At 37.9% G+C, this 23,119-nt stretch overlaps 1 protein-coding gene across 3 annotated transcripts; it reads right to left on the bottom strand.

Annotated features, from left to right (window-relative positions):
* On the bottom strand, window positions 1–22,297 carry LOC5577078. Of its 3 annotated transcripts, none has more exons than XM_021842226.1 (7): window positions 21,687–22,297; window positions 20,858–21,013; window positions 1,615–1,729; window positions 1,380–1,550; window positions 1,182–1,318; window positions 309–1,125; window positions 1–239 (listed from the first exon to the last, which is right to left on the bottom strand). In XM_021842226.1, the coding sequence occupies exons 2-7, from the start codon at window positions 20,927–20,929 to the stop codon at window positions 211–213; spliced, it is 1,341 nt and encodes a 446-aa protein (XP_021697918.1). In that variant the 5' UTR covers window positions 20,930–21,013; window positions 21,687–22,297; the 3' UTR covers window positions 1–210. The 3 variants fall into 3 exon arrangements, with proteins under 3 accessions (XP_021697918.1, XP_021697919.1, XP_021697920.1); XM_021842227.1 differs by having other exon boundaries at window positions 20,858–21,033; XM_021842228.1 differs by lacking the exons at window positions 20,858–21,013; window positions 21,687–22,297 and adding an exon at window positions 16,571–16,664.
* Window positions 22,298–23,119: the final 822 nt, after the last annotated feature.

Consider the following 23,119-nt stretch of genomic DNA (forward strand, 5'->3'; position numbering starts at 1 on the left):
TTTCGATGTTCTCCAGGGTTTATTTGTAACGATTCGTTCGCTTACATAAGTGACTTACATGCTATAATTGCACTTCACGCTGCTCAACAGCGCCAAGGGATGATTTACTAAGTAGACTCGTACAGGCTAAGTTAGAATGACTGATCGTTCGTTTGGCATCGCAATTGATGGCATCTTTGGTTTCGGTCGATTAAGTGCTCTGAAGGAAGTTTAGTACCGATACTCTGGACCGCTCCATTCTAAAATAAATGAGAAAGTATGTAATTTTTTGTAAAATGATGAATACACCAATGCTGAAGCAGACTTACTTCCTTCATCACTTGACCGATCGTCTATGGCACCAGGTTTGGATATGGGGGCGCTAATCTCTTGTCCGGGAAACTCCTTATGCTCAGTCAAAGTGGAGGTAACCCGTTTTGGCATCGCGGCTTCTTCCACCGGTGGGAAGTAGCTCCATGGCAGTTGGCTGCGGACCTCCGGAATGTTTACCGAGCTCCTCGGACTAGAATGTGGAGGAGGTCCCACTAGGTACGAGAATGGCTGAGGATTCCCAGGCATATAGGAAAACCGTTTGTCAGTGTAGGGGTTGACGTTGGAACTCGGTCTAAGAGGAGCTGAATGCTCATGAAGATGGTTATGGTTATTGTCGTGCAACGGAACATGCGAAACCTGAAGGTGTTGTACGGGCTCGTGACCACTCTTTAGCGGTTCGATGGTCCTTCGGACGTCTACCATTGACGGGGGAAGTTGATGATAAGGAAGAGGTTCATTTGGTTGTCTTGCAGGATCATTATAGCGAACTGCAGCCACTGTCGGTCCAGGATGCACTACTCTTGAATCCTCGGTCATCTCTACAGGAGCTGTCGCTGGGACAACCGTTCGACTTTGCTGCATGGCACGGTTATATGCAGGAGCCGGTTTATTCTCTGCCCATAAACGACTTGCGACGCCAAGCATGACAAAGGCAAATGTTAGGAACATGAACCAAAACAGAACCCCTATTCCAGCAACCAGCCACATCAATAGAGGAGGCACAACCAAAAGGATTTCATCAAGTCGATCGAGGAATGGTTCAACTTCTTTTTTGTTTTGGATCTCCAACAAGCTAAGTACAAAATCTAAATCCTAAAAATACTTTCGTTTACTGAAAGAGCTCTAAAGAAACCCGGCTCTATACTTACGAAACTTTGTATGAAATCGATTAAGTAAAATACGAAGGCAACTGCAGTGTAGATCAACACCAAGAACAACGTGATGACGTACGGGTATATCCCAATTGCAATACAGCATCGCCCAATGCACGATGTGCATATCGAAACTGTAACAATTAAAATATGTGAAATTTAAGCCACTCAACTCCATACCAAACAGCAACATACTCAACGAGAAAAACGATGTGATGAACCACACTCCAAACAGTATCAGTCCGATAATGCAGAATATGTAGGTCCTTTCGGCTGCTGCAGACACGTCCGGCACGATGATCTCGAAATCATGAGGGACATCTCTGATTCCTAGATAAGTGAGGTTGACGGGTCCGCATTCTGAATCTGCATCAACCGAGAAACGTTTTTTGAACAAACTTCGAAATGTTTTGTTGATGTTAGAACTTACGACGCAGGTAATACAGGTAGATCCCATACTCTTCTGGCGATGTTGTCATGTTGAGGTGGCAGTTGTGCGCCAAGACCCCAGCTAGAGTGAAGAATACATATCCTGCTGAGAATATCTGAAATAACAGTAGAAGATGAGATCTTTGTTAGTCATAATTCGAATTTGTTATGATGATTGAATGTCTTGAAGGAAGATCTCCTAGTACCGGGCATCTCTGTATATCATATAACCTTGAAATTATTGGTTATGTATCTAGTGTTGCAATTTTTCATGGTAAATATGATCAAGTTCGAGTAAGTGATAGAAGTGAAGAATGCAATCAGGTGCCGACAGCAAGAACAAATGAAAGCATATCGACTACAAAAAGAAAAAGCAGCACGAAGAAAATATGATAGCTGGAGCGTAAAGCAGCATGGACCAGAGCGGTATGCGAAGGTTTTATGCATCGGTCATTGGCGCGCAACACAGTACTTTACCGTTGCCTGACATATTAAATGATCGTGAGAGAAATCTGTGAATCAATTAACCCGTAGTTTCTGGGATTCCAGAAATAATGAGTAGGGATCCGAATCCTATTTTTGGCACTTAAGATTTAATTCGGTAGTGGTGCTTATCAAAAGATACAGAACTCATATTTGACTACAGTATGCGGCATATTCAAGTGTACCATTTGCTTATTGCAAAGTTTAGTACAATTTGGTTGAGAAAACCATCCTCCCATTCCAAAGTGCTTGTTGAATAGATAACATGGAAAAGTAACAAACATATCATATCATAGTAGATCATAAGATCTCGAAGATTGATATGGCGCAAGCCAGGTTCCATAACTGATTCGTATTTGGCCACATTCTTGCAAAACGTATCCGGAACATAGCCGAAGTGACCGAAAATGCTTGAAATACTTTGCACTATACTTAGTTCATAAAACCTTGAAGATTGTTATGTCGCAAGCAATATCTGATAACTGATACCATTGTGGCCACATTACCATAGGACCAGGTATCCGGAAGTTTTCCGAAACGTGGACTGAAATAGGCTGCATTATACTTGATCCATAAAATCTTGAAGATTGATATGTCGCAATCCGGGTTCCATACCTGATTCAATTCTGGTCACTCTCCCGCAGGGCCTGGTATCCAGAAGATTTCCGGAATGTAGCCAAAGCGGACGTAAATGCCAATATAGTTCTGCCAAATCTCGAAAATTGGCATGTTAGAGTCTATGATTCTTACGCATATTGGTGCTTGAACATAACTCAGGAAAATACCAAGCCCACTATACCCCGAAATAACTCCGGAACCATGTGGCCAATATCATATACTGTATCATATATGGAAACAGCTGGTTCTACTGGTATCAGAAGTTTTGAAATCACTTAAAACATAACGGAGATATGTTTCTTTAGCCTTTTTATGAATGCTCAAAACGCATCAAGATGGTTAGGGTTCGATTTAAAAGCAAGCATGAAAATAAGATGCCTTATCTATATAAATAAAAATGGAGTGGTGTTTGTATGTCACGAAATAACTTGAGAACGGATCAACGGATTGACGTAAATTTTTCACTGTTGCACTCGACAAGAAATGCGACGTGTTCGTACAAGGAAAAAGTTTGGGAAAGTCGCCGGTATAATCGGGGAAACGGGAGTGGACTCAGGTGTCATTTTTATGGGGAGTTACATGACGTTTTGCAACAGCCTACTTGATGGCAAGACGAAGTTTGCCGGGACCACTAGTCAAACAATATTTTGAGTACTTACAGGAGTATTAGGTATGAGAAGGCTGACTCTTATTTGAATCAGTTATATCACAAGTAATTTTATGCAACATTTCGCCTATACAAATATCAATGTCAGAGCTTGAAATCCGTAAATTACCGATTAAGAAATCACTCAATAAGGATCTTAATAACTTTGCGTATATTTTGACAAATCGTCTGAAATTTTGGGAAGTTGGAGATTTGAATAAGTATAATTAAACGCATAATTCAAAATTGTTTTAGTTCATATTTGTTTCTGTTCACTAGAATTTGATTTGAGAGATATAGTCTGGATAAATTTGATCCCTCAAATAATATACAAACATTATAGTATAAAATATAGATATACAGTGCTGTTCTGAATAATAGCAGCGCATGTCGATTTTCATACAAAATGCTCAACTTTGACATGCTGTAGTTTTGTTCCCTTTCAAGCAATCGAGTTGAAATTTTCTCCACAGAACTACAAATATGCCCAATTTTGTAAACACAAAATTTCAAAATTTTCTAAGCCCCTGCCGGAAAGTGAGATACTAGGTGAAGTTGTTCGAAAAAATAGCAGTTTTAAAAATTTGAATTTCGGCTTGACATTATAGTTTTAAATTGTATATCACTTACCATTGGAACAATCTCCTCCTACTTATCAAACCTACACCTAAACCGAAAATGTTTAAAATATTTGTAGAAGAAAAATTTTAAAATGAAAAACTGCTATTTTTTCGAAAAATTTCACCTAGTGTCTCACTTTTCGGCAGGGACTCAGAAAAACCTGAAATTTTGTAGTTACAAAATAGATCATATTTGTAGTTCTGTGGAGAAAATTTCAGCTCGATTGCTTGAAAGGGAACAAAACTACAGCATGTCAAAGTTGAGCATTTTGTATGAAAATCGACATGCGCTGCTATTATTCAGAACAGCACTGTATATCTATATAAATAAAAATGGAATGGTGTTTGTATGTCACGAAATGGCTCACGAACGGGGCAACGGATTCACATAATTCTTCCACAGATGTATTCGTTTAGGACTCCGACGTGTTCGTGGGGAAAGAAAGTTATCAAAATCCACTGCTAATGGTTAGAAATAGTTTAAAACCAAAATTTTACACTTTTCAGTGCTAATTACCAAAAAACTAACTGGCAGTGATCTAGAGTGCGTTGCCATTATCATGGTGGTGCTCAAGATCAAATATTGACATTGAACGTAAAAAAGCATCAGCAGGTTGGTTTGTATCCTTTAATTTACGACATAACTATTTCAATTATTTTTCACAACTACATCCAGTTTTCAAAAAATAAACAATGCCGAGAGCTAAACGTGTCAGTATTGGTCGCCGTACACGTAATGGAGTGATTCAGAGAACCATTCGTGCAAGCCAAAATGAAGACCAACGGGACAGGATGAATATGGCCACACGAAGCCGTAATGCTACAGTGCGATTATTGCAATCCCAGGAGGATCGCGCATTACAAAATGAAGAGGCCCGATTGAGAACCCAGCGAGCACGAGCAGCAATGGATCGATCAGTTGAGTCCAGTGAGCAGATTAATGTAGACCGACGCAGATCAAATTTGTTGAATGTTCATGAACGCTTGGCGTTCCATTATAATCCAACAATAAATTATACTGAAGAAATATCGATAACCGTTGGGTCAATGACAATAGTTTGTCGATATTGTAGAGCCTTGAAGTTTCCCAATAAATCTAAGGGACTGTGTTGCGCGGGCGGAAAGGTTAAATTACCTGCATTGAGTACACAGAAAAATATATTTAATTTTCAATGTGATGTAAACTGAAGTGTACTGTAAAAATAAATCAAATTCGTGTGTTATTACAGCATCATGTAAACTTAAACGAATATGCATTCAATTTTCAACTAAAAATGGTTGAATATTACATGATCGTGTAAATTTAAAGTGAATTCAATTGAAAAATACTGGATTGGTCGTTGAAATTTAGGTTTATTTTGATGCTCCAAATATGTGCATGAAAATAAACTTAAATTTACAACATATTTTTAGCTGTGTAAGCCCCCAGAACCCTTCAACACATTGATGAGCGGAGCAGGGAATGAATCGAAGCATTTTCTTAAAAATATACAGCAATATAATAATTGCTTCCAAATGACATCGTTCGGTGCAACCAATATTGTGACGGAAAACTTCATGCCTACGTTCAAGGTAATTTATTTGTTGTTCAGAATGCTAAACGTTGGGTGAATAAATACCTTTTTTGAATAGATACAAGGTCAAATTTATCATCGAGCAGGATCGTTATTACCGCTATCTGACCAGGATCACAAGTTTCTGCAAATCTATTTCATGGGCAATTCAAGTGATGAAGTAGATCAGCGTTGTGCGCATAATCCTTCGGTGAGAAGAGAGATCATTGAGAGACTTCAAAACGTTCTACACCATAATAATGAGTTGATTAGATTGTTCAAAACCGCATTGGATCACATGCCAACCGATAATCACAAAATTATAATCAGAGCCGATAAAACTCCAGCAGGACAACATGCTAGACGTTTCAATGCGCCGACAATTGACGAAGTCGCTGTAGTCGTTGTGGGAGAAAATTTAACCTCTCGCGATATTGTGCTACACAAACGTAATGATCAATTGCTGCGCGTATATGAGACTCATCGCTCATATGATGCTCTACAATATCCGCTCATATTTTGGCGAGGAGAAGATGGTTATCACTTTATGATCAAAATGATAAATCCATCGACAGGTTAGTAGTTAATTAAAAAAAAACTGTTTTGTATCATGATAATATTTGCACGTGTATTAATAGAAGCTGAAACGAACAAGAAAGTAAGTTGCATGAACTACTATTCCTACCGGATGATGATTCGGGAACATGAAGATAACCATCTATTGAAGTGCCGTCGACTGTTTCATCAATATGCTGTCGATATGTACGTCAAAATTGAAACAGAGCGATTGACATTCATACGGTTGAATCAACAAAAGCTGCGGTCGGAAGAGTATATTCATCTACGAGATGCCATCAATGCAGATGGGAATGCGAATAATGTTGGTCGGTTGACGATTCTTCCAGCCACATATGTCGGAAGTCCGCGTCATATGCACGAATATGCACAAGACGCGATGTCATATGTCCGGCATTACGGACGACCAGATTTATTCATAACGTTTACGTGTAATCCAAAGTGGGTTGAAATTCAAGAGCTTTTATTCCCTGGTCAATCACCCGTCGATCGCCATGATATCACAGCACGGATTTTCAAGCAAAAACTAAAAGCTCTCATGGACTTCATAGTGAAGTATCGTGTGTTTGGCGAGACCCGATGTTGGATGTACTCGGTTGAGTGGCAAAAGAGAGGATTACCGCACGCACACATCCTGGTTTGGTTGATCGAAAAAATAAGACCAGATGAAATCGATGCCGTCATCTGCGCGGAGATTCCAGATCCAAACATTGATCCTGATCTGCACGAAGTAGTTACAAAAAAACATGATCCATGGTCCATGTGGTGATTTGAACAGGAGTTCGCCGTGTATGGTTGACGGCAAGTGTTCCAAGCGTTATCCGAGAGCGTTATTAGCCGAAACTATTACTGGAAATGATGGATATCCACTGTACCGTCGGCGGTCTACTGAACAGAATGGAAGGACCACTGTCGTAAAAGTAAATCAACAAGAGCTAGAGATTGATAATCGTTGGGTAGTTCCGTACTCGCCATTACTATTGAAGACATTCAAAGCGCACGTCAACATTGAATATTGCAATTCAGTTAAGTCTATCAAATACATTTGCAAATATGTTAACAAAGGAAGCGACATGGCAGTATTTGGAGTTGGTGCAGAAAACTCCAATGATGAAATTTCACAATATCAAATGGGTCGTTATGTGAGTAGTAACGAAGCGATTTGGCGGATTTTCTCATTCGCCATACATGAAAGGCATCCCACCGTTGTACATTTGGCTGTGCATTTGGAAAATGGTCAAAGAGTGTATTTCACGACAGATAATGCAACGTGCCGATCGACCGCCATCTACGACGTTGACCAGTTTTTTTGAAATGTGCCAGAAGGATAATTTCGCCAAAACGCTGATGTACGCCGAAATGCCGAAGTATTACACGTGGAATCAATCATCTAAACAGTTTCAACGTCGGAAGCGAGGAACGCCAGTTATTGGATACGAGGATGTATACTCAACGGATGCATTGGGACGCATTTACACAGTTCACCCAAGCAACGCTGAATGCTATTATTTGCGTTTGCTATTAATCAATGTTCGAGGCCCGACCTCATTCGAAAATATACGAACTATTGATGGAGTGTTATGCACAACATACCGTGAAGCATGTCAGCGCTTGCAATTGCTTGAAGACGACATCCATTGGGATTATACCCTCAGCGAGGCAATTATATCAGCTCATCCACATCAAATCCGGACATTGTTTTCGATAATCGTTGCAACATGCTTCCCATCCAAGCCAATCGATTTATGGACGAAATACAAAGACCAAATGTCTGAGGACATCTTATATCGAATGCGTATCAGAACGTCCAATCCAGACTTGGAAATGAACGAAGGTATTCACAATGAAGCTCTGATATTAATAGAGGACATGTGCTTGATGATGTCGAATAAAATGTTGGTTCAGTTAGGTTTGACCGCACCGAATCGAGAATTACACAATGATTTCAATCAAGAGCTAGAAAGAGAACAAATATATGATCGAGAAACTTTGTGCCAAACTGTTCGATTGAATGCCCCTCTACTTAATCAGCAGCAAAAACATGCATACAATACTTTGATGGAAGCCGTTAATAATGGAACAGGAGGAATATATTTCTTAGACGCACCGGCAGGAACTGGAAAAACGTTTTTGATTTCGGTGATCCTAGCATCAATTCGATCAGAAAGTCAAATTGCACTAGCATTCGCATCATCAGGCATTGCAGCGACTCTATTGGAAGGCGGTCGAACTGCCCATTCGGCACCCAAACTACCATTGAATCTCCACATCAGCGAAAATGCTACATGTAACATACCAAAAAATTGTGCAATGGCGAAGGTTTTACAGAGGTGCCAATTGATAGTGTGGGATGAGTGCACAATGGCACACAAAAAGGCTTTAGAAGCATAAAATCGAACATTGCAGGATTTGCGAAACAACCCAAGTCTGTTCGGAGGTGTGTTGATTCTTTTAGCCGGAGATTTTCGACAAACGTTGCCTGTCATTCCACGATCAACCGCAGCAGACGAAATCAATGCGTGTTTGAAATCGTCAGACACGTGAAAACACTTAAATTGACAACAAATATGCGTGTTGCATTGTTGAACGAACCATCCGCTGAACTGTTTTCACAGCAATTGATCGATATTGGTAATGGACGAATTCCTGTTGATATAACCACTGGCCTGATATCTTTTCCCCAAGATTTTTGTCAATTCACCACTTCGAAGACGGAACTCATCAGTAAAGTATTTCCAGACGTTGCAGGGAACTATAAAAATCATCATTGGTTAAGCCAGCGAGCAATATTGGCAGCAAAAAATAAAGATGTTGACGAACTGAACATAATAATTCAAAATGAAATAGATGGTCAGATACGATCTTACAAATCTGTTGATTCCGTGACAAGTCAAGAAGATGTCGTCAACTATCCAACAGAGTTTTTAAATTCGTTGGAACTGCCGGGATTACCACCCCATAACCTGCAGTTGAAAGTAGGATCGGTAATTTTTTTTTAAATTTTAGTCATTACCAGTATTTCCTTTAAAAATTTCTTATTTTCACTTTTGAAATCCTCAATAGCTAAAATTTTTCATGGAAGAATCCTATAATACTTTAACCAAAAACTTACTGATATCAAAAATAATCCGTATCAATTTTACAGGTAATCATAATGTTACGGAACATCAACCAACCACGACTTTGTAATGGCACTAGATAAGCAGTGAAAAAACTTTTGAACAATATCATTGAAGCGACTATTATCAAGGGAAAATATGAAGGCGAGGACGTGTTGATTCCAAGAATCCCAATGGTACCAACCGATTTACCGTTTGAGTTTAAGCGTTTGCAGTTTCCTGTGCGCCTTGCATTTGCGATGACAATAAATAAATCGCAAGGACAATCTTTGGACGTTTGTGGCCTAAATATTGAATTTCCATGCTTCTCACATGGACAGTTATGCGTCGCATGCTCACGTGTTGGCAAACGATCGGCATTAAATGTTTATGCTCCTGACGGAAAAACTAAAAACGTAGTGTATCAGAAAGCATTGGAATGAGTTAAAAAAGTTAACTCAATGAACTAGAATAAAATATGTTTAAAATGTAATTTCCCAGAGCTTCATTTAGTTCTAATTATAACAATGGCAAATGTAAAAAATACTACAACACATTCAATGCATACTGATTTAAAATAAAGGCAGAACAACGTTTGCCGGGACAGCTAGTATACAATAAAATCCTATTTGGATGCTTCCATTTGCTAAGAACTGTGATATCTTTGACGATGAAAAGTTGAAGTTGTAGTTAACCTTCTTTAGTACCTAACAAAAAGTTACAAATTGTGACTTAGGGTCGTTTTCGACCCGAAAATTCAAACAGCTCGCAAAAATCAGTGTGTTGACCGAATTTAGTTCTGTTGGCCTTAAAAGAAAGCCACGTTTTTAGAAACCTTCCCAGAGATCCGGATTTGGTTACTGTGTCCATCGGGAACCTGCTACATCTGAAAAAAAGTCTCTTTAAAGACCCTTACTTTAACAACCTGTAGTTACGTAACCAAACAAGTAATCTGAACCGTCCTTATACGGTTGAATAGGTATTAATGTGGACTGTGAATAGAAATTCTTAAATCATCGAACTAGAAGCGTCACAGGTGTTTAATCATGGTATCATTAAATTTGAGCCATCGCATGCCTAGTTGTGGTGCTAAAACTTAGTGGTCTCATACTACGGGTTTACCGGTGGCCAATCCGGTGCTCCAAGGGGACCAGAATAACCATTCATTCATCCTTCTGGCAAAATAAATCCGAGTAGTTTCATAGATTTGTCCAGATTGGCTACCTTCCGGGACTCCAACAACCGGTTCCGCATGGACCATACTGTACCGAATTTGGTACCGACGTGAACTGCCCATAACTGCATATTTGTCACATTCGACATTTTTGACAATTTCGAGTTAATACCGGGAAGAGTAATCAAATGACAAATACTTTCGATCAACATACTGAAATCTGTGAGATTGTTCTAGAAAATTCGAAAAAAAAAATACCAAGTTGTTTTGTCACATTGGCAATTGTAACCGCATAACAGTCACATTGAGATTATACATGAGCCTCATAACGCAGTAGCAACGAAATTTCTATCAGAATTATTTTCTGACTATTCACCCAATATGAGACATGAGTTGTATTGCTGTTTGCTTTTGAGATGCAAATTTTGACTAAAGGTGCTCCAAATGCGGTAACACAAAACAATCAAAAGACACCTAGCAACGATCTTCAAAATCACCGCCGACCTAGCAAGAAAAATCTATCTTTGACATCGCATTTTTTGTAGAAAATCTTACCGCGTTTGGTGTTCCCGCATTTGATATTTGCGTTTCAAATGCACACGGCAATACAAAATTTCAGCCTCAAATAAGGACTTTTGAATTCTTAGTGATTTTTTGAAACTTGGTATCCCATTTACTCAATGCCTACTCTTGTCGAACGATACAAATATGCAGTTATGGGCAGTGAATTACATATACAAAACTGCGATGAAACCGGGTATGAATAAGTAAATGATTTGAGAATCTCTATTCACAGTCCACATTAATACCTATTCAACAATATGAGGACGGTTCAGATTACTTTTACCAAACTACAGGTTGTCAAAGTGAGACCCTTTAGGGACTTTTTTCATGTGTAGTAGGATCCCGGTGGCCACACTGACCAAATCCGGATCTCCGGGAGGGTCTCTAAAACTAGATATGTAAGCCTTTCATTTAAGACCAACAGAACTGAAGTCGGTCAACTCACTGATTTTTACGAGCTGTTTGATTTTTCTGGTCGAAAACGACCCTAAGTCACAATTCGTATCGTAATCCGAGGGCAAATTGATCAGGTCGGTACCGAATAGCATTTCCTTTCAAGGATGCTTAATGCTTCGTTACCATCACAAACATTCCAAGTTTTCTAGTTTTTAGATGTCTAATGATGATTTTAAGCTATTTCATTTTTATTAAGGTCAGTTGTGCATAGAGATATTCACAGTTTTTGAAGGTGTTAGCAATACTGTTGGAAATGTCGGTAATAAAAAATTCATTGGTGTTAAGCCAGCATGTAAACTTTGAATTTAAAAATGTTGTGTAATCTTCAGTGTGAACTGCTGAACTCATTTTTGAAATCGTACAGCATTACAAAAATAGTTTTTTGCTCATAAAACCGTTTATTGTTGACTAACGAGCTTATTTCGAAACGAAATTGCATACAATTGGGCGTTTTATGCAGATTTACAAATTTTGATATTGCAGTAAAATGATGATGTACACGAGTTGTAAGAATTTTGAGATCATTTTCAGATTCAGGAGACCCAAATTTAGTAGATAGGGAAATTTTACATTCTAAAATATGCTTTATTATATAGTGATCAATTTCGCCCCAATGTGTCATTTTCATTTTTTGATACTAAAACTAATTTTATGAAATGTTGAATTTTATTGATGATGATGATGATGATTATTTAGCCACCATCAGCGCAAGGATTACCTATGGCTGCAGAACCATACCGGGATGAAATGTTGAATTTTATTTCATAAAAAAATGATCACATAAACTGATATAGATCAATGAAGTACTGATTTGACCGAAGTAAATTTGACATTTTTTGAATTCCAAAGGAAAACATGACAAAATGAAATAGTGATCAATTTGCCCCCGGATTACGGCCGTTTTTGTCTAAGGTCTCCTAAAGGTAGGGTAACTGGGGGTAAAACGCGCCCTCTAAGGAAGGATGCGTTTTTAGCTATGAAGAACATTATAATAATAAGCCATTTTATATTCATTATCTCATAGACAAACATGTTTTCTACCAAATAGTAGAAACAGCTATCCATTTTCTTTTTTCTGGAGTTAATAAATCAATTTTTACAAAATGCTTGCTTATTGTATTTTTATTTTTTGCGGGGTAAAACGCGCCACCTGATCTCGGCGTTAGTCGTTCGCGCGCACGCCTGCGCAATCATGCTTGCATATACGTTGCATATATTAGGGCGTTTGATCAGATGTTATTGTTCGATTATAGCTGATTCGAAAAATGTGCATTTGTAAGGTTCGAATTTGCACGTAACTACAGCGTGCCATTACGTTTGCTGGAATTTGATTTCAAACGGCTGTTTTGGTGTTATGAAATAGGTGTGGCCGTTTTGCCCCACGAGTTGATTAAAGTTTAAGTCCTTCAATACGCTTTTTAAGGTTGAATTCAACACTTTTTTTCGCATGCAATACAAACTATGGGAGTGCACAAGTCGATTCTCGGTGATAGTTTCAAAAGTTTTGTTGTTTATCGGCCTAAAAAATGGCCTAGAAAATAACACAAAATTACAGCGAAAAACGTTTTTTTGAGTTTTTCACGATTTATGCCAGGAAAACACTTAAAAATATATCTAGAGAAGCATTTTAATACATTTTCCATTATCTCGGGTAAAAAAAGTGTCCCAAAGCACGTCGTTCATTCAAAACAAGGGTGGCGCGTTTTACCCCAACGGCGCATTTTACACCCAGTTCCCCTAATTGTTTCCACAAAAATAAAATTTCTCACAGAAAACAATCGTCAGAAAATTTTAAATTACTAGGTTATTACAAACAAAAGTTACATTGATTTGAATTTTTAAATGGGTCGAAAAGACCCAAGGTCCTTACTAAGGTTAAAAAGAGGGATCAAGTTTCCTGGAATTCAAAATTCTCAACAATATTCTCAATATTCACTACAATATTTGACCGATTTTTCTTTCGTCGGCCTACGTACCGCGTTATTTAAAAATCGACGAAACACACCACTTTTTTACAAAAAAAAGACGTAAACAACCGCGTTATGGGTCATGCACAAATAACGTCACGCTCCAAGGGGGGGGGGGTAGGAAAGCAAGCGTGACAAGCCTTACAAAATTTTCGAAGGACTCATACAAAAAACGTGACAAAGGGGGTTTCGAAAAAGTCGAAATTTAGCGTGACATGATTTGTGTACTATCCCTTATTAAAAAAAAAACAACGTAAAAAGTTCTTCATGTTTTTCGATAATTGACGCCGTTTTTCTTTAATGACGCGGTAAAAACAAATCGTGTAAAAATCTCACAAAAATAAATCACGTGAAACAACTTCAGTGTATTTGTGAATAGTCCCCTTCAATTTGAGGACTCCGATTTCTGTTATCCAAACATTAGTAGTGTTTTTGGACTTTTTCTCAATTCATCATCGTAATAGGCTGTTTTTCATCACGTCAATCTGTCATAAAACGGCCTACATTCCTGCACTGATAGTAGTAACGCAATTGAAATCATTTGCCTAATGATTATTAGGCAACGTTTTTTTCATTACGCAGCTATTTTGAGTTGGCTAATGGATCACAACACAATAATTTTCAGAAACTGTGAAATAATAATGAATTGAAACTGAACCCTAGAAGATTGTTATATTTTGAAGAATCGTTTGTACTGTCAGATCCTAGTTTTGGTAACTAAGTGAGTACAACAGGTTTTCTAGTTCATCCAAAAACTTCCTGGAATATATACCTGCAATGTACTGGCTATTTAGCGATCATTTGGTGTTTTTTTATATGACACAGACCCTTATCTATTCATAGCAGTAAAATGAATATTGTTATAATTTGTACCGATGTGATAGGTCCTCCAAGGACTTCATCAAGTATAGGCTTTAGGATCTACAAGCTTAATTAATAGACTATCAATAGTTTTTTTAATATTAACCAGTCTCTTAACCATTCATTTAAGTCATCGGAATATTTTGTTGGTTTGTACGGATGTGTTAAGTCCTCCAAGGACTGCATTGAATGTAGGCCTTGGGATCTACAACCCTAATAAGTGATTTAAGATTAGTTTTAAAATACTCCTAAGGTCCCTAACCATTCATGTGAGTAAAAGGTGTATTGTATCAATTTGTGCGGATGTTCATGGTTCCCCATGATCGCTATTGAATATAGGCCTTAGGATCTACCAGTGTAACCAATTATCTATAGATCCTTTTTTTGATATGCGACAGACCCATATCTTTTTATAGCAGTTACCGTGTCCTAGGTCCTCCAAGGGCTTCATCGAGTATAGACTTTAGGATCTACAAGCATGATCAATGGTTTATCGATTGTTTTTTTAATATGATACAGTCTCTTTACCATTTATCTAAGTCATCGGAATACGTTATTGGTTTGTACGGATGTTTTTAGTCCTCCAAGGACTCCTTTTAATATAGACTTTGGGATCTACAACTGTAATAAGTGATTTAAGGATAGTTTTTAAAATCTCCGAAGATCCTTAACCATTCATGTGTGTAAATGGTGCATTGCATTGTGCGGATGTCCTTGGTCCTCCAAGACCTCTATTGAATATAGGCCTTGGAATCCACAAGCGTAACCAATTATCAATAGATGCTTTTTTGATATGGCACAGACCCTTATCTATTCATGGCATTAAAATGAGCATTATTATAATTTGTACCGATGCCATAGGTCCTCCAAGGACTTCATCGAATGTAGGCATTAGCATCTACAAGCGTGATTAATGGTTTATCGATAGGTTTTATATATGGTACGGTCTCTTAACCATTAATTTATGTCATCGGAATATATTGTTGGTTTGTACGGATGTTTTTGGTCTTCCAAAGAATATAGGCCTTCACAAGTAACCAGTAAGCACGACAATGTGGCACGATAACAGCATTATATGCGCATATAGGGTAATCATTTGATGCATGTCAGTTTTATATGCGCATATAATGCTGTTATAATGCCAGAAAAGGCGAAATAGCGTTCCACTATAATGCCAAGATATAACCGTGCTTCTCTGCAACACTAATGCTTATATACGACCAAGTGAGAAAAGTCAGCTGTTTTCGCTTTTCAGGGCGAATATCTTGTGCTTTCACGTACGCAGCCAGAGAGCTTTCGCGTATGCGGCCAAGCAGCTGGTACACGAAGTAGACAAATGAATGAAAATGGATACCTCAAATAGTATGCAAAAATATATTAAAATGATTCAGATAGTACTCCTCTATATCAGACTTATTCATTTTGGTGGTTTTTATCCTTTTCAGGGTTTATCATTGCCACATTTTGATCCTTATTTTATGATGATATAGAATTGAGTATCTACAAACGTAAGTAGTTGTATGTATATTGATGATACTTAGTTATGGTATAAATTCTTAACTCTTCATATAGTCAAGTGGAACAATGTATTGATCTGTACTGATGTTATTTAATTTACTTCGTAAAAAGTGACGTCAACTGAATTTGCTTAAAAACAGAATTCGTTAATTGAGGTTTTAGTGAATTGGGTTCTAATATGGTGTCGATTATCGTCATCCCCCGTTCGTGCCCTTTCCGAAAATACTCATATTTCGTGGGTTTCCAACGATTTGCTCCAACCGGAGGTCGCCATCTTGGATTCTAAAATGGCGTCGAACATCGATTTTTGTCATCCCCTCTTCGTGCCCGTTCCGAAAATACTCATATTGTAAAGATCTCCAACGATTTTCCCTAACCGGAGGTCATTCCATCACATAATTTCCAACATAATTGTCTAAACTCAATTTGCGCACTTCGTAAAAAAGTAATGTAAATTGAATTTACTTCGTAAAAAAGTGACTTAAATTAAGTAAGCCTAAAAAATACTTCGTAAATTGAGGTTTTGCTGGAAATGCTGTTTTTATTATTAAGACGTTTTATTCTGTCCAAATATTATTTTAGGATGAACCTGCCTACGGCAGAAAATCCTTTCAACAAAAAGTAATGCAATTCAATTCATTCTGTCCAATACGAGTTTTAAACGGTTCCATATTCTACGCGGCTTTGGGTAATGAGCCTAAAAGAGAAAAGGTCACTATCACTGTCCAGTTCATGATTCAGCCAAATCGATGGGCAGGTATTCCACAAATGTTTTGAAAGTTTGGAACGTATGAAAGAAGATTGAAACCAGTAACAAATTCACCGCATTCTTGTCTAGACGAACAATTACGCCCTGGCTCGCAACACGTTTAAGTCACGCTCTGTGTGTAACTACGATGATTTCCGTTTTGTTTGCTACGTGACAAATGCGTCTTCTGGAGTACTGTAGGCCTAACTACCGTACCTTCCACTGATATCTCAAAGCAAATAAACAACTCTACACAGCCAAACGGCTTCAATGTCTTCGATCCCTATCAGTCAATACTTTTTTTTTATCGTACACTTGTTCCAATGCAGGTGTCCAAGCGATTCGCTGACCAAACTGATAATTATCTCTGATCAATCTGTGTTGAAAACATCCATCGAAGTGATAAATAGAGCACATATCCCTATAGGCCCAAACGCAATGATAGCGGAACGGCAACGGAATGCGGAACCGGTTCGCCAGCATGAATCACACCATCTCGACTGAGCTGATAACGAATGAAATTGAATTGACACTGAGTCGACAAGCTTGTTGTAGTTCATGCTGGCGAATCGGTTCCGCTTTCCGTTGCCGTTCCGCTATCATTGCGTTTGGGCCTTAAGCCCCAAACGCAATGATAGCGGAACGGCAACGGAATGCGGAACCGGTTCGCCAACATGAATCACACCATCTCGACTGAGCTGACAACGAATGAAATTGAACCAACACTGAGTTGACAAGCTTGTTGTAGTTCATGCTGGCGAACCGGTTCCGCTTTCCGTTGCCGTTCCGCTATCATTGCGTTTGGGCCTTTATGGCTTAATTATGACGGTCACTTGTCAAGGTTAACCAATGAATCAACTTAGTTAGCATACTAAGCTTAATTAGTGCAGAATGCTGAGCAAATAATGTGTCACATCGATCGAGCCCTGTCGTGCCAACGTTCGCCGATTGGATTATTGCTGATAGGTACATTTATGGATGGCCCAAGACATGAGCGTTGCCAGGGTTTCCATCGGGGGGATGAACCACTTAAAAAGTTCATTCAATAATTTATTTTAAAAACTATACACAGTCTCAGCACCCTTTTTGCATGAAACGTTAAGTTAAACTATGAAGGATAAACAGTCCATAACTCGTTTAGATTCAATAAATTGGCTAAGTAACGGGTCCATTTAAATTATAGGATTGAATGCCTTCTTGTACGCATCTTTGCATTCTCCAGGGTTTTTTTAAAAGATCTTCAATGTATTCTACCAAGATATATAGATTATGATTTTATTGAACTAAATAACCTCGAATTAACCGCGAGTACTTCTTCTTATTTTTCTTATAGGTCTTCTTAGTCTTTTTCTTTTTATAGTTTTCTTCTTTTAAGTCCTCACTGGGACAGAGCCTGCTTCTCGACTGTGGATGTGTTTCAGTGAGCGGAATCCATCAGGAAATCCTCTAAAGCTTTTAGCCGAAATTCTTATAGGGGTTCCACTAATATTTTTTTTCAGAAACGCCAATCATCCAAGGATTCTGCCAATATGATGTCCAAGGATTCAATAACGAATTTCTCAAGAGATTATATTCCAACTTCCTATAAAGATTCCACCAGTTATTGCTTCAGAGACTTCACCAGTATTTTCTCTAATTATTTCATCAATATTTTTTGAGAGAGGATTTTTTAAGGAATATCAACAAGAAGTTCTTCCATTGTTAACAGTGGGAACAACACCAAAGCTTCTCCAGAATTTTCATCAAAAAAATCTAACAGAGTTTTGCCAGATGTTTTACCAGAAAATACTTCAGAGATTTTACAGAGATTTTCCTTCTTAGAATTTATTCAGTGAGATCAGGAATTCCTCCAGCAAATCAACCAAAAACTTGTCAGAGTCCACAAGACTTTTTTTTCTGAAAAACCACCAATATTTCCGCGAGAAAATCTTCCAGCAATTCCGCGAAGGATTGAAATAAAAATTCTTCCTTTCTCTACTCTAGGTATTAGGATGCTTTTACAAATTCCCAAAATAATATTTCTCCAGGGATTCCACAGATATTAACAAGCATTTATCTGAATCCCTTCAGGTTGAATCCTTGGAGTAATACGTAGAAGATTGTGTTAGTAAATTTCCGGAAAAAAATCATAAAGCGATTTCTTGAGAAATTTGGAAGAACCATCAAAGAAATCACTGGATAAATTCCCAGGGAAGTCCCTGAATAAATTCCCTAATATATCTGTGGAAGAACTTTTAAAGCCATCCCCGAAGGAGTTGCTAAAGAATTCTCTTACGTAATTCCTGATGGATTCATTGGAAAAAATCCTGCAAGAAATACTGGAATTAATTGGATAACTTCCGTTAGAAATCATTGGAAGAAATTGTGGTAGATACTTGAGGTATTTTCTAAAGAAATTCCAGGACAAATGCCCCGTAGGCTCCCTTCAGGGATACCAGGAAGAATCTTTGAAGAAAAAACACTGGAGGATCCCCTAGAAAAATCCTCAAAGGATAACCTGGGGAAACTTCTCAAAAAATAGCAAGCGGAATCTCTTAACGGAATTTATAGTGGAATCCCGTGTAGGAAGTTTCGATGTACTTTTTTTTTGCAGTATTTCTTGTGGAATCTCGGAAGGCTTTCTGTAGGAATCCTTGGAGAAATTATTGGTGGATTCTCTGGAGTAATTCAGGTAGAATCACTGTTAGAGTTTTTTGAGTGAATCTCTACATGTATTTCTGCACGAATTTTTGAAGTAATTTCTAGAGGCAATCGTGTAGGAATCTTTGAAGGAATCCCTTTGAGAATGTTTGGCTTAATCGCTGAAGGATTTTCTGGAGGAATTTTTGGAACAATTCCTATGGAAATAACTTAAAGAATCACTGGAAGGTTTTTGAGGAGCATTTCCTGGTGGTATTTTTTATGGAATCCCTGTAATATTTTTTGGGAGGGATTCCTTGAGCAATCTCTTTAAACATTTCTAGAGGAATTCCTTGTGGAATCGCAAGAAAACAATCCTGAAAGAATCTGTGGAATTGCTGGATTTCCACTGGAGGAATTCTCAAATAAATCTTTTGAAGATTTTTTGTAGAATTAAAGAAACGTTGCTGAAGAAATCTATTGGGGATTTTCTGGATTAATCTTCAGAAAAATTACTAGGAAAAATCACTGAAGAAATTCCTGGTGGAATTTCTGATGAATCTTCTGGTAAAGGAAGAATCCTAAGAGGAAACTCTAGCAAAAGTCCTGATAGTAATGAATTTATTGAGAAATCCCTTGAAAAGTTTCTGAATATATTCGTGATGTGATTCCTGGATACTGCGTGATGAAATCCTTGAAACTAAATTATAGAGGAATTCTTGAAGGAATGTTTGAAGAAATTGTTGTAGCAATCCCTGGTAAAATTCTTGAAGGCAGCCTTGGAGTAAGCCCTGAACAATTACTGAAGGAATCACTTGAGAAAATTTTTGGATTGATCTTTGAAGGAATCAGTGGAGGAAATCCTGAATAATTTGTAGAGGAACCTTTGTTGGAATTTCTGGTTGAATATGTGGATAAATTTCTAGAGGAATTATTGATAAAATTTCAGAAAGAATCCCAATAAGAATTTTTGGTGGAATCCCTATTATATCACATGGATTCCTGGAAAAACTCCAAAGTATAATAACTCGAGGAAACCACTTAAAGGTTCTGGATAGCATACTTGAAGAAATTCCCATCAATATCCATTTCTTCCGGAACTTAAATTTGAAAAGCTCTGCTCTTCCTTACTACGATTATTACAAAAAAAAATTTTTTTGTTTAGGGGCGATTCATTAATTACGTAAGACAATTTTCGGGGTTTTTCAACCCCCCTCCCCCCATGGTAAGATTTTTTGTATGAAAATTAAAAATAAATTGCATGGCATGTAAGAAATCTCAAACACCCCCTCCCCCCATAAACCCTTACATAATTAATGGACAGCCCCTTAGCTTTAAACCACTGCGACAATTGATTGTTCTATACATAAAAATACATAGTTCAAACATTTTTGGATAGGTGCTTATCATCGCCAATCATAACTTGAAATTTGATTTTTGTCCACTGTGGGACACTCTAAATTATTGTATTTGCTTCAAATTCAAAATACACAAGGACCCCATCCCCTTCCACTTTCCGCTAATGATCCTAACTACACCCATGGGCCCTAGGGTCGTTCGACCCGATGCGTCATTCGCACTTCTAGAGTAATAATCTGAATTCCATTCCACATTGGGCCGTATAAATTTATGAGTCCCCGCAATTCGCCCACCTCTGCAACGCGATAAAACGAGAGATAACAATCGTGACATGAATCTCTCGGCCAAACTGCATCATTTCCGCTCATTATTCTTCTCACTCACCAGCGATATGATTCCGACGAGCAGTATGGTGGACCGTGGACCCATTCCGCACATGGAACAACGGAACACCATTGCGATCCAAGTTGGGGGACACTAGCCCTGATCGATCGGGTGGTGATCACTTCTTCGCCGCTTCAAACTCCGTACGAAACTCCGCTATGTGACACGGATAATAGCTGACGATTAGGGCGGTTCACAATGCAAAAAACGTTTGATAATCCTATATTTTTATATTCTTTACCATTCTTACGGTAAGTATAGTGTTTTGTGAAATTTTCAGCTTTTTCGGTGGTGATTTGAAGGTGGTCGAAAGACGATGTAGGTTTGTTTGTAAATTATTTTGGAGAAACATAAATATGTTCCAAGTACATTATAACTGTAATGTAGGTACAAACTTTTTATATCATAATGAAAAATCATTCTCCAAACCTTAATAAATAAAGTTTATGAAGAGAGCAATTCAATCCGACGGATGGAAGAAAAGATATTAATGAATTTGTTTGCTGTTATTTAGCTCCACATGGAATTATAGCCTTGAAAACTTCTGCTAAAATCTCAAACAAATTTAGTACAAAAAGGATTTGTTTCTCCAGCAACTTTCTTTATTAAGGTTCGAAAAGTGAGTTTTCACTATGAGATGATAAGTTTATTACTCACATTGCAGTAGATGTGTATGGAACATTTTTCAAAATTTCTCCGTAGAAATATGCATACAAACCTACACTGTCTTTGGACCACCTTTAAATCAGCTCTGAAAAAGCTGAAAATTTCATAAATCACTTTACTTCATAGGATGGCAAGGAAGATATGTGAGATCAGATTTTCAAACCTTTTTGAATTTTGAACCTTCCTACTGACGATCGATCGATCGCGATCGTGATCGCGCACACACTTTCTTCCGATTTCCGTAGTTTTCGTCGATCGATTCACCTCAGCTACGCAAAGCAATATTGGTTCAAACACCTCACGAATGCGCGCTTTCTCATTGTTCGTTCAGCAGTGACTGACTCGATGTTTCCGATGGGACACTCCGAATTCGGCCTTCAAGGCAATAACACTTCGGCACCTCTACGGACACTTTAGCCGATATGCGGACACGTCGTCGCCCAGTCGTAATCAATCTAGGTATTTTCGCGCGATAAAATGTGATTATTTTCGACACGACTTTTTTGCCTTGATCTGATACTATTTCAACCCAACAACAACCGTTATCGAGTTTTGTCCATCCACCCGCGATAACGAATCGACCATTCATGAGTAACCTGCTTAGAGCTGCACATTTCAATTTACGATCGCGACCAGCACAACCTAGCTCATCGTATTGCCGTGGGATGTAAAGAAACCGTCAATCTGTATTGAGAATTTGAATTTTTTGAACACTATAAAGAAGCTACGCGCAAATTCAAAAGGTGAAGATCTCGTCTTATCGGACGACCAGGAGAAACTGTCACAGCTAAATACTTCCACCGGCGACGAGCGATGTACCTGTGTAAGCGTGGTCAGAGGTAAATCTGTTCACAGTAAGTGTGCCAAGCGTAGGAATGAAAGAAATTCCGAATAAAAAATTTCCGTGTTTTCATTTAAAAATTGTGCAACAATCATAATTGTGTTTTGTTCGAATCTTACAGGTCGATATTGGAAATTTTGACGACTTCACGCTTATTCTAAGAATAATCTAAGTACAGTGGCCCCACAATCATGAATCATTTAAGCCTCTGCTAAAGTTTGAAAAAATGTAGAGAGCAAAATAAACAATATATTTTGATGAAATCAATGCCGACTGGTAAAGTGGGGCATGTTCCTGCAGTTCATGCACAAGGTTGTCATTAAAATTATTGAAAACATTTGAAATTTTCACTTATTGGGACATTGCACAATGGTCGGAAAAAAACGAAGTTTGGCCAAAACTAATTTTATCACCTTAATCGATGAAATATGTAATCTGAATATGTTATTTGGCGTTTTTATTGTTTCAGAAGGGGTTATTCACATATTACGTAACTTTTTTTAAAAAAAGTTTTTTTTTATTAGAAACGCTATCAAATTTGACTGAAAGCACAAATTTTGTTTGTATTTAAACGAGTTTGATCAAAATATGTATGGAGAGTGGTTAAATATATTTTATATAAACTTTGTATGAAAAATATCGTCAAAATGTATGAAAATATTGAATTATTCAAATAGCTCTAACTTGCAAATTAGCAAATTTCTGCAAAAAATTTAAACGTTTTTTGTAAGATCTAAGGATGTATTTTAAAGTGC

The sequence above is a fragment of the Aedes aegypti genome, chromosome 2 (assembly GCF_002204515.2).
Source record: "Aedes aegypti strain LVP_AGWG chromosome 2, AaegL5.0 Primary Assembly, whole genome shotgun sequence".
In the NCBI taxonomy this organism is placed as follows: Eukaryota; Metazoa; Arthropoda; class Insecta; order Diptera; family Culicidae; genus Aedes; species Aedes aegypti.

Bases quoted from the DNA above. Each gene is read 5' to 3' on its own strand.
- LOC5577078 (XM_021842226.1), bottom strand. From the start codon at position 20,929: ATGGTGTTCCGTTGTTCCATGTGCGGAATGGGTCCACGGTCCACCATA. The intron at 1,319-1,379 runs GTATGTTGCTGT...TAATTGTTACAG, and splicing joins CACATCGTTTTTCTCGTTGA to TTTCGATATGCACATCGTGC. The intron at 240-308 runs GTAAGTCTGCTT...CATTTATTTTAG, and splicing joins TCGGTCAAGTGATGAAGGAA to AATGGAGCGGTCCAGAGTAT.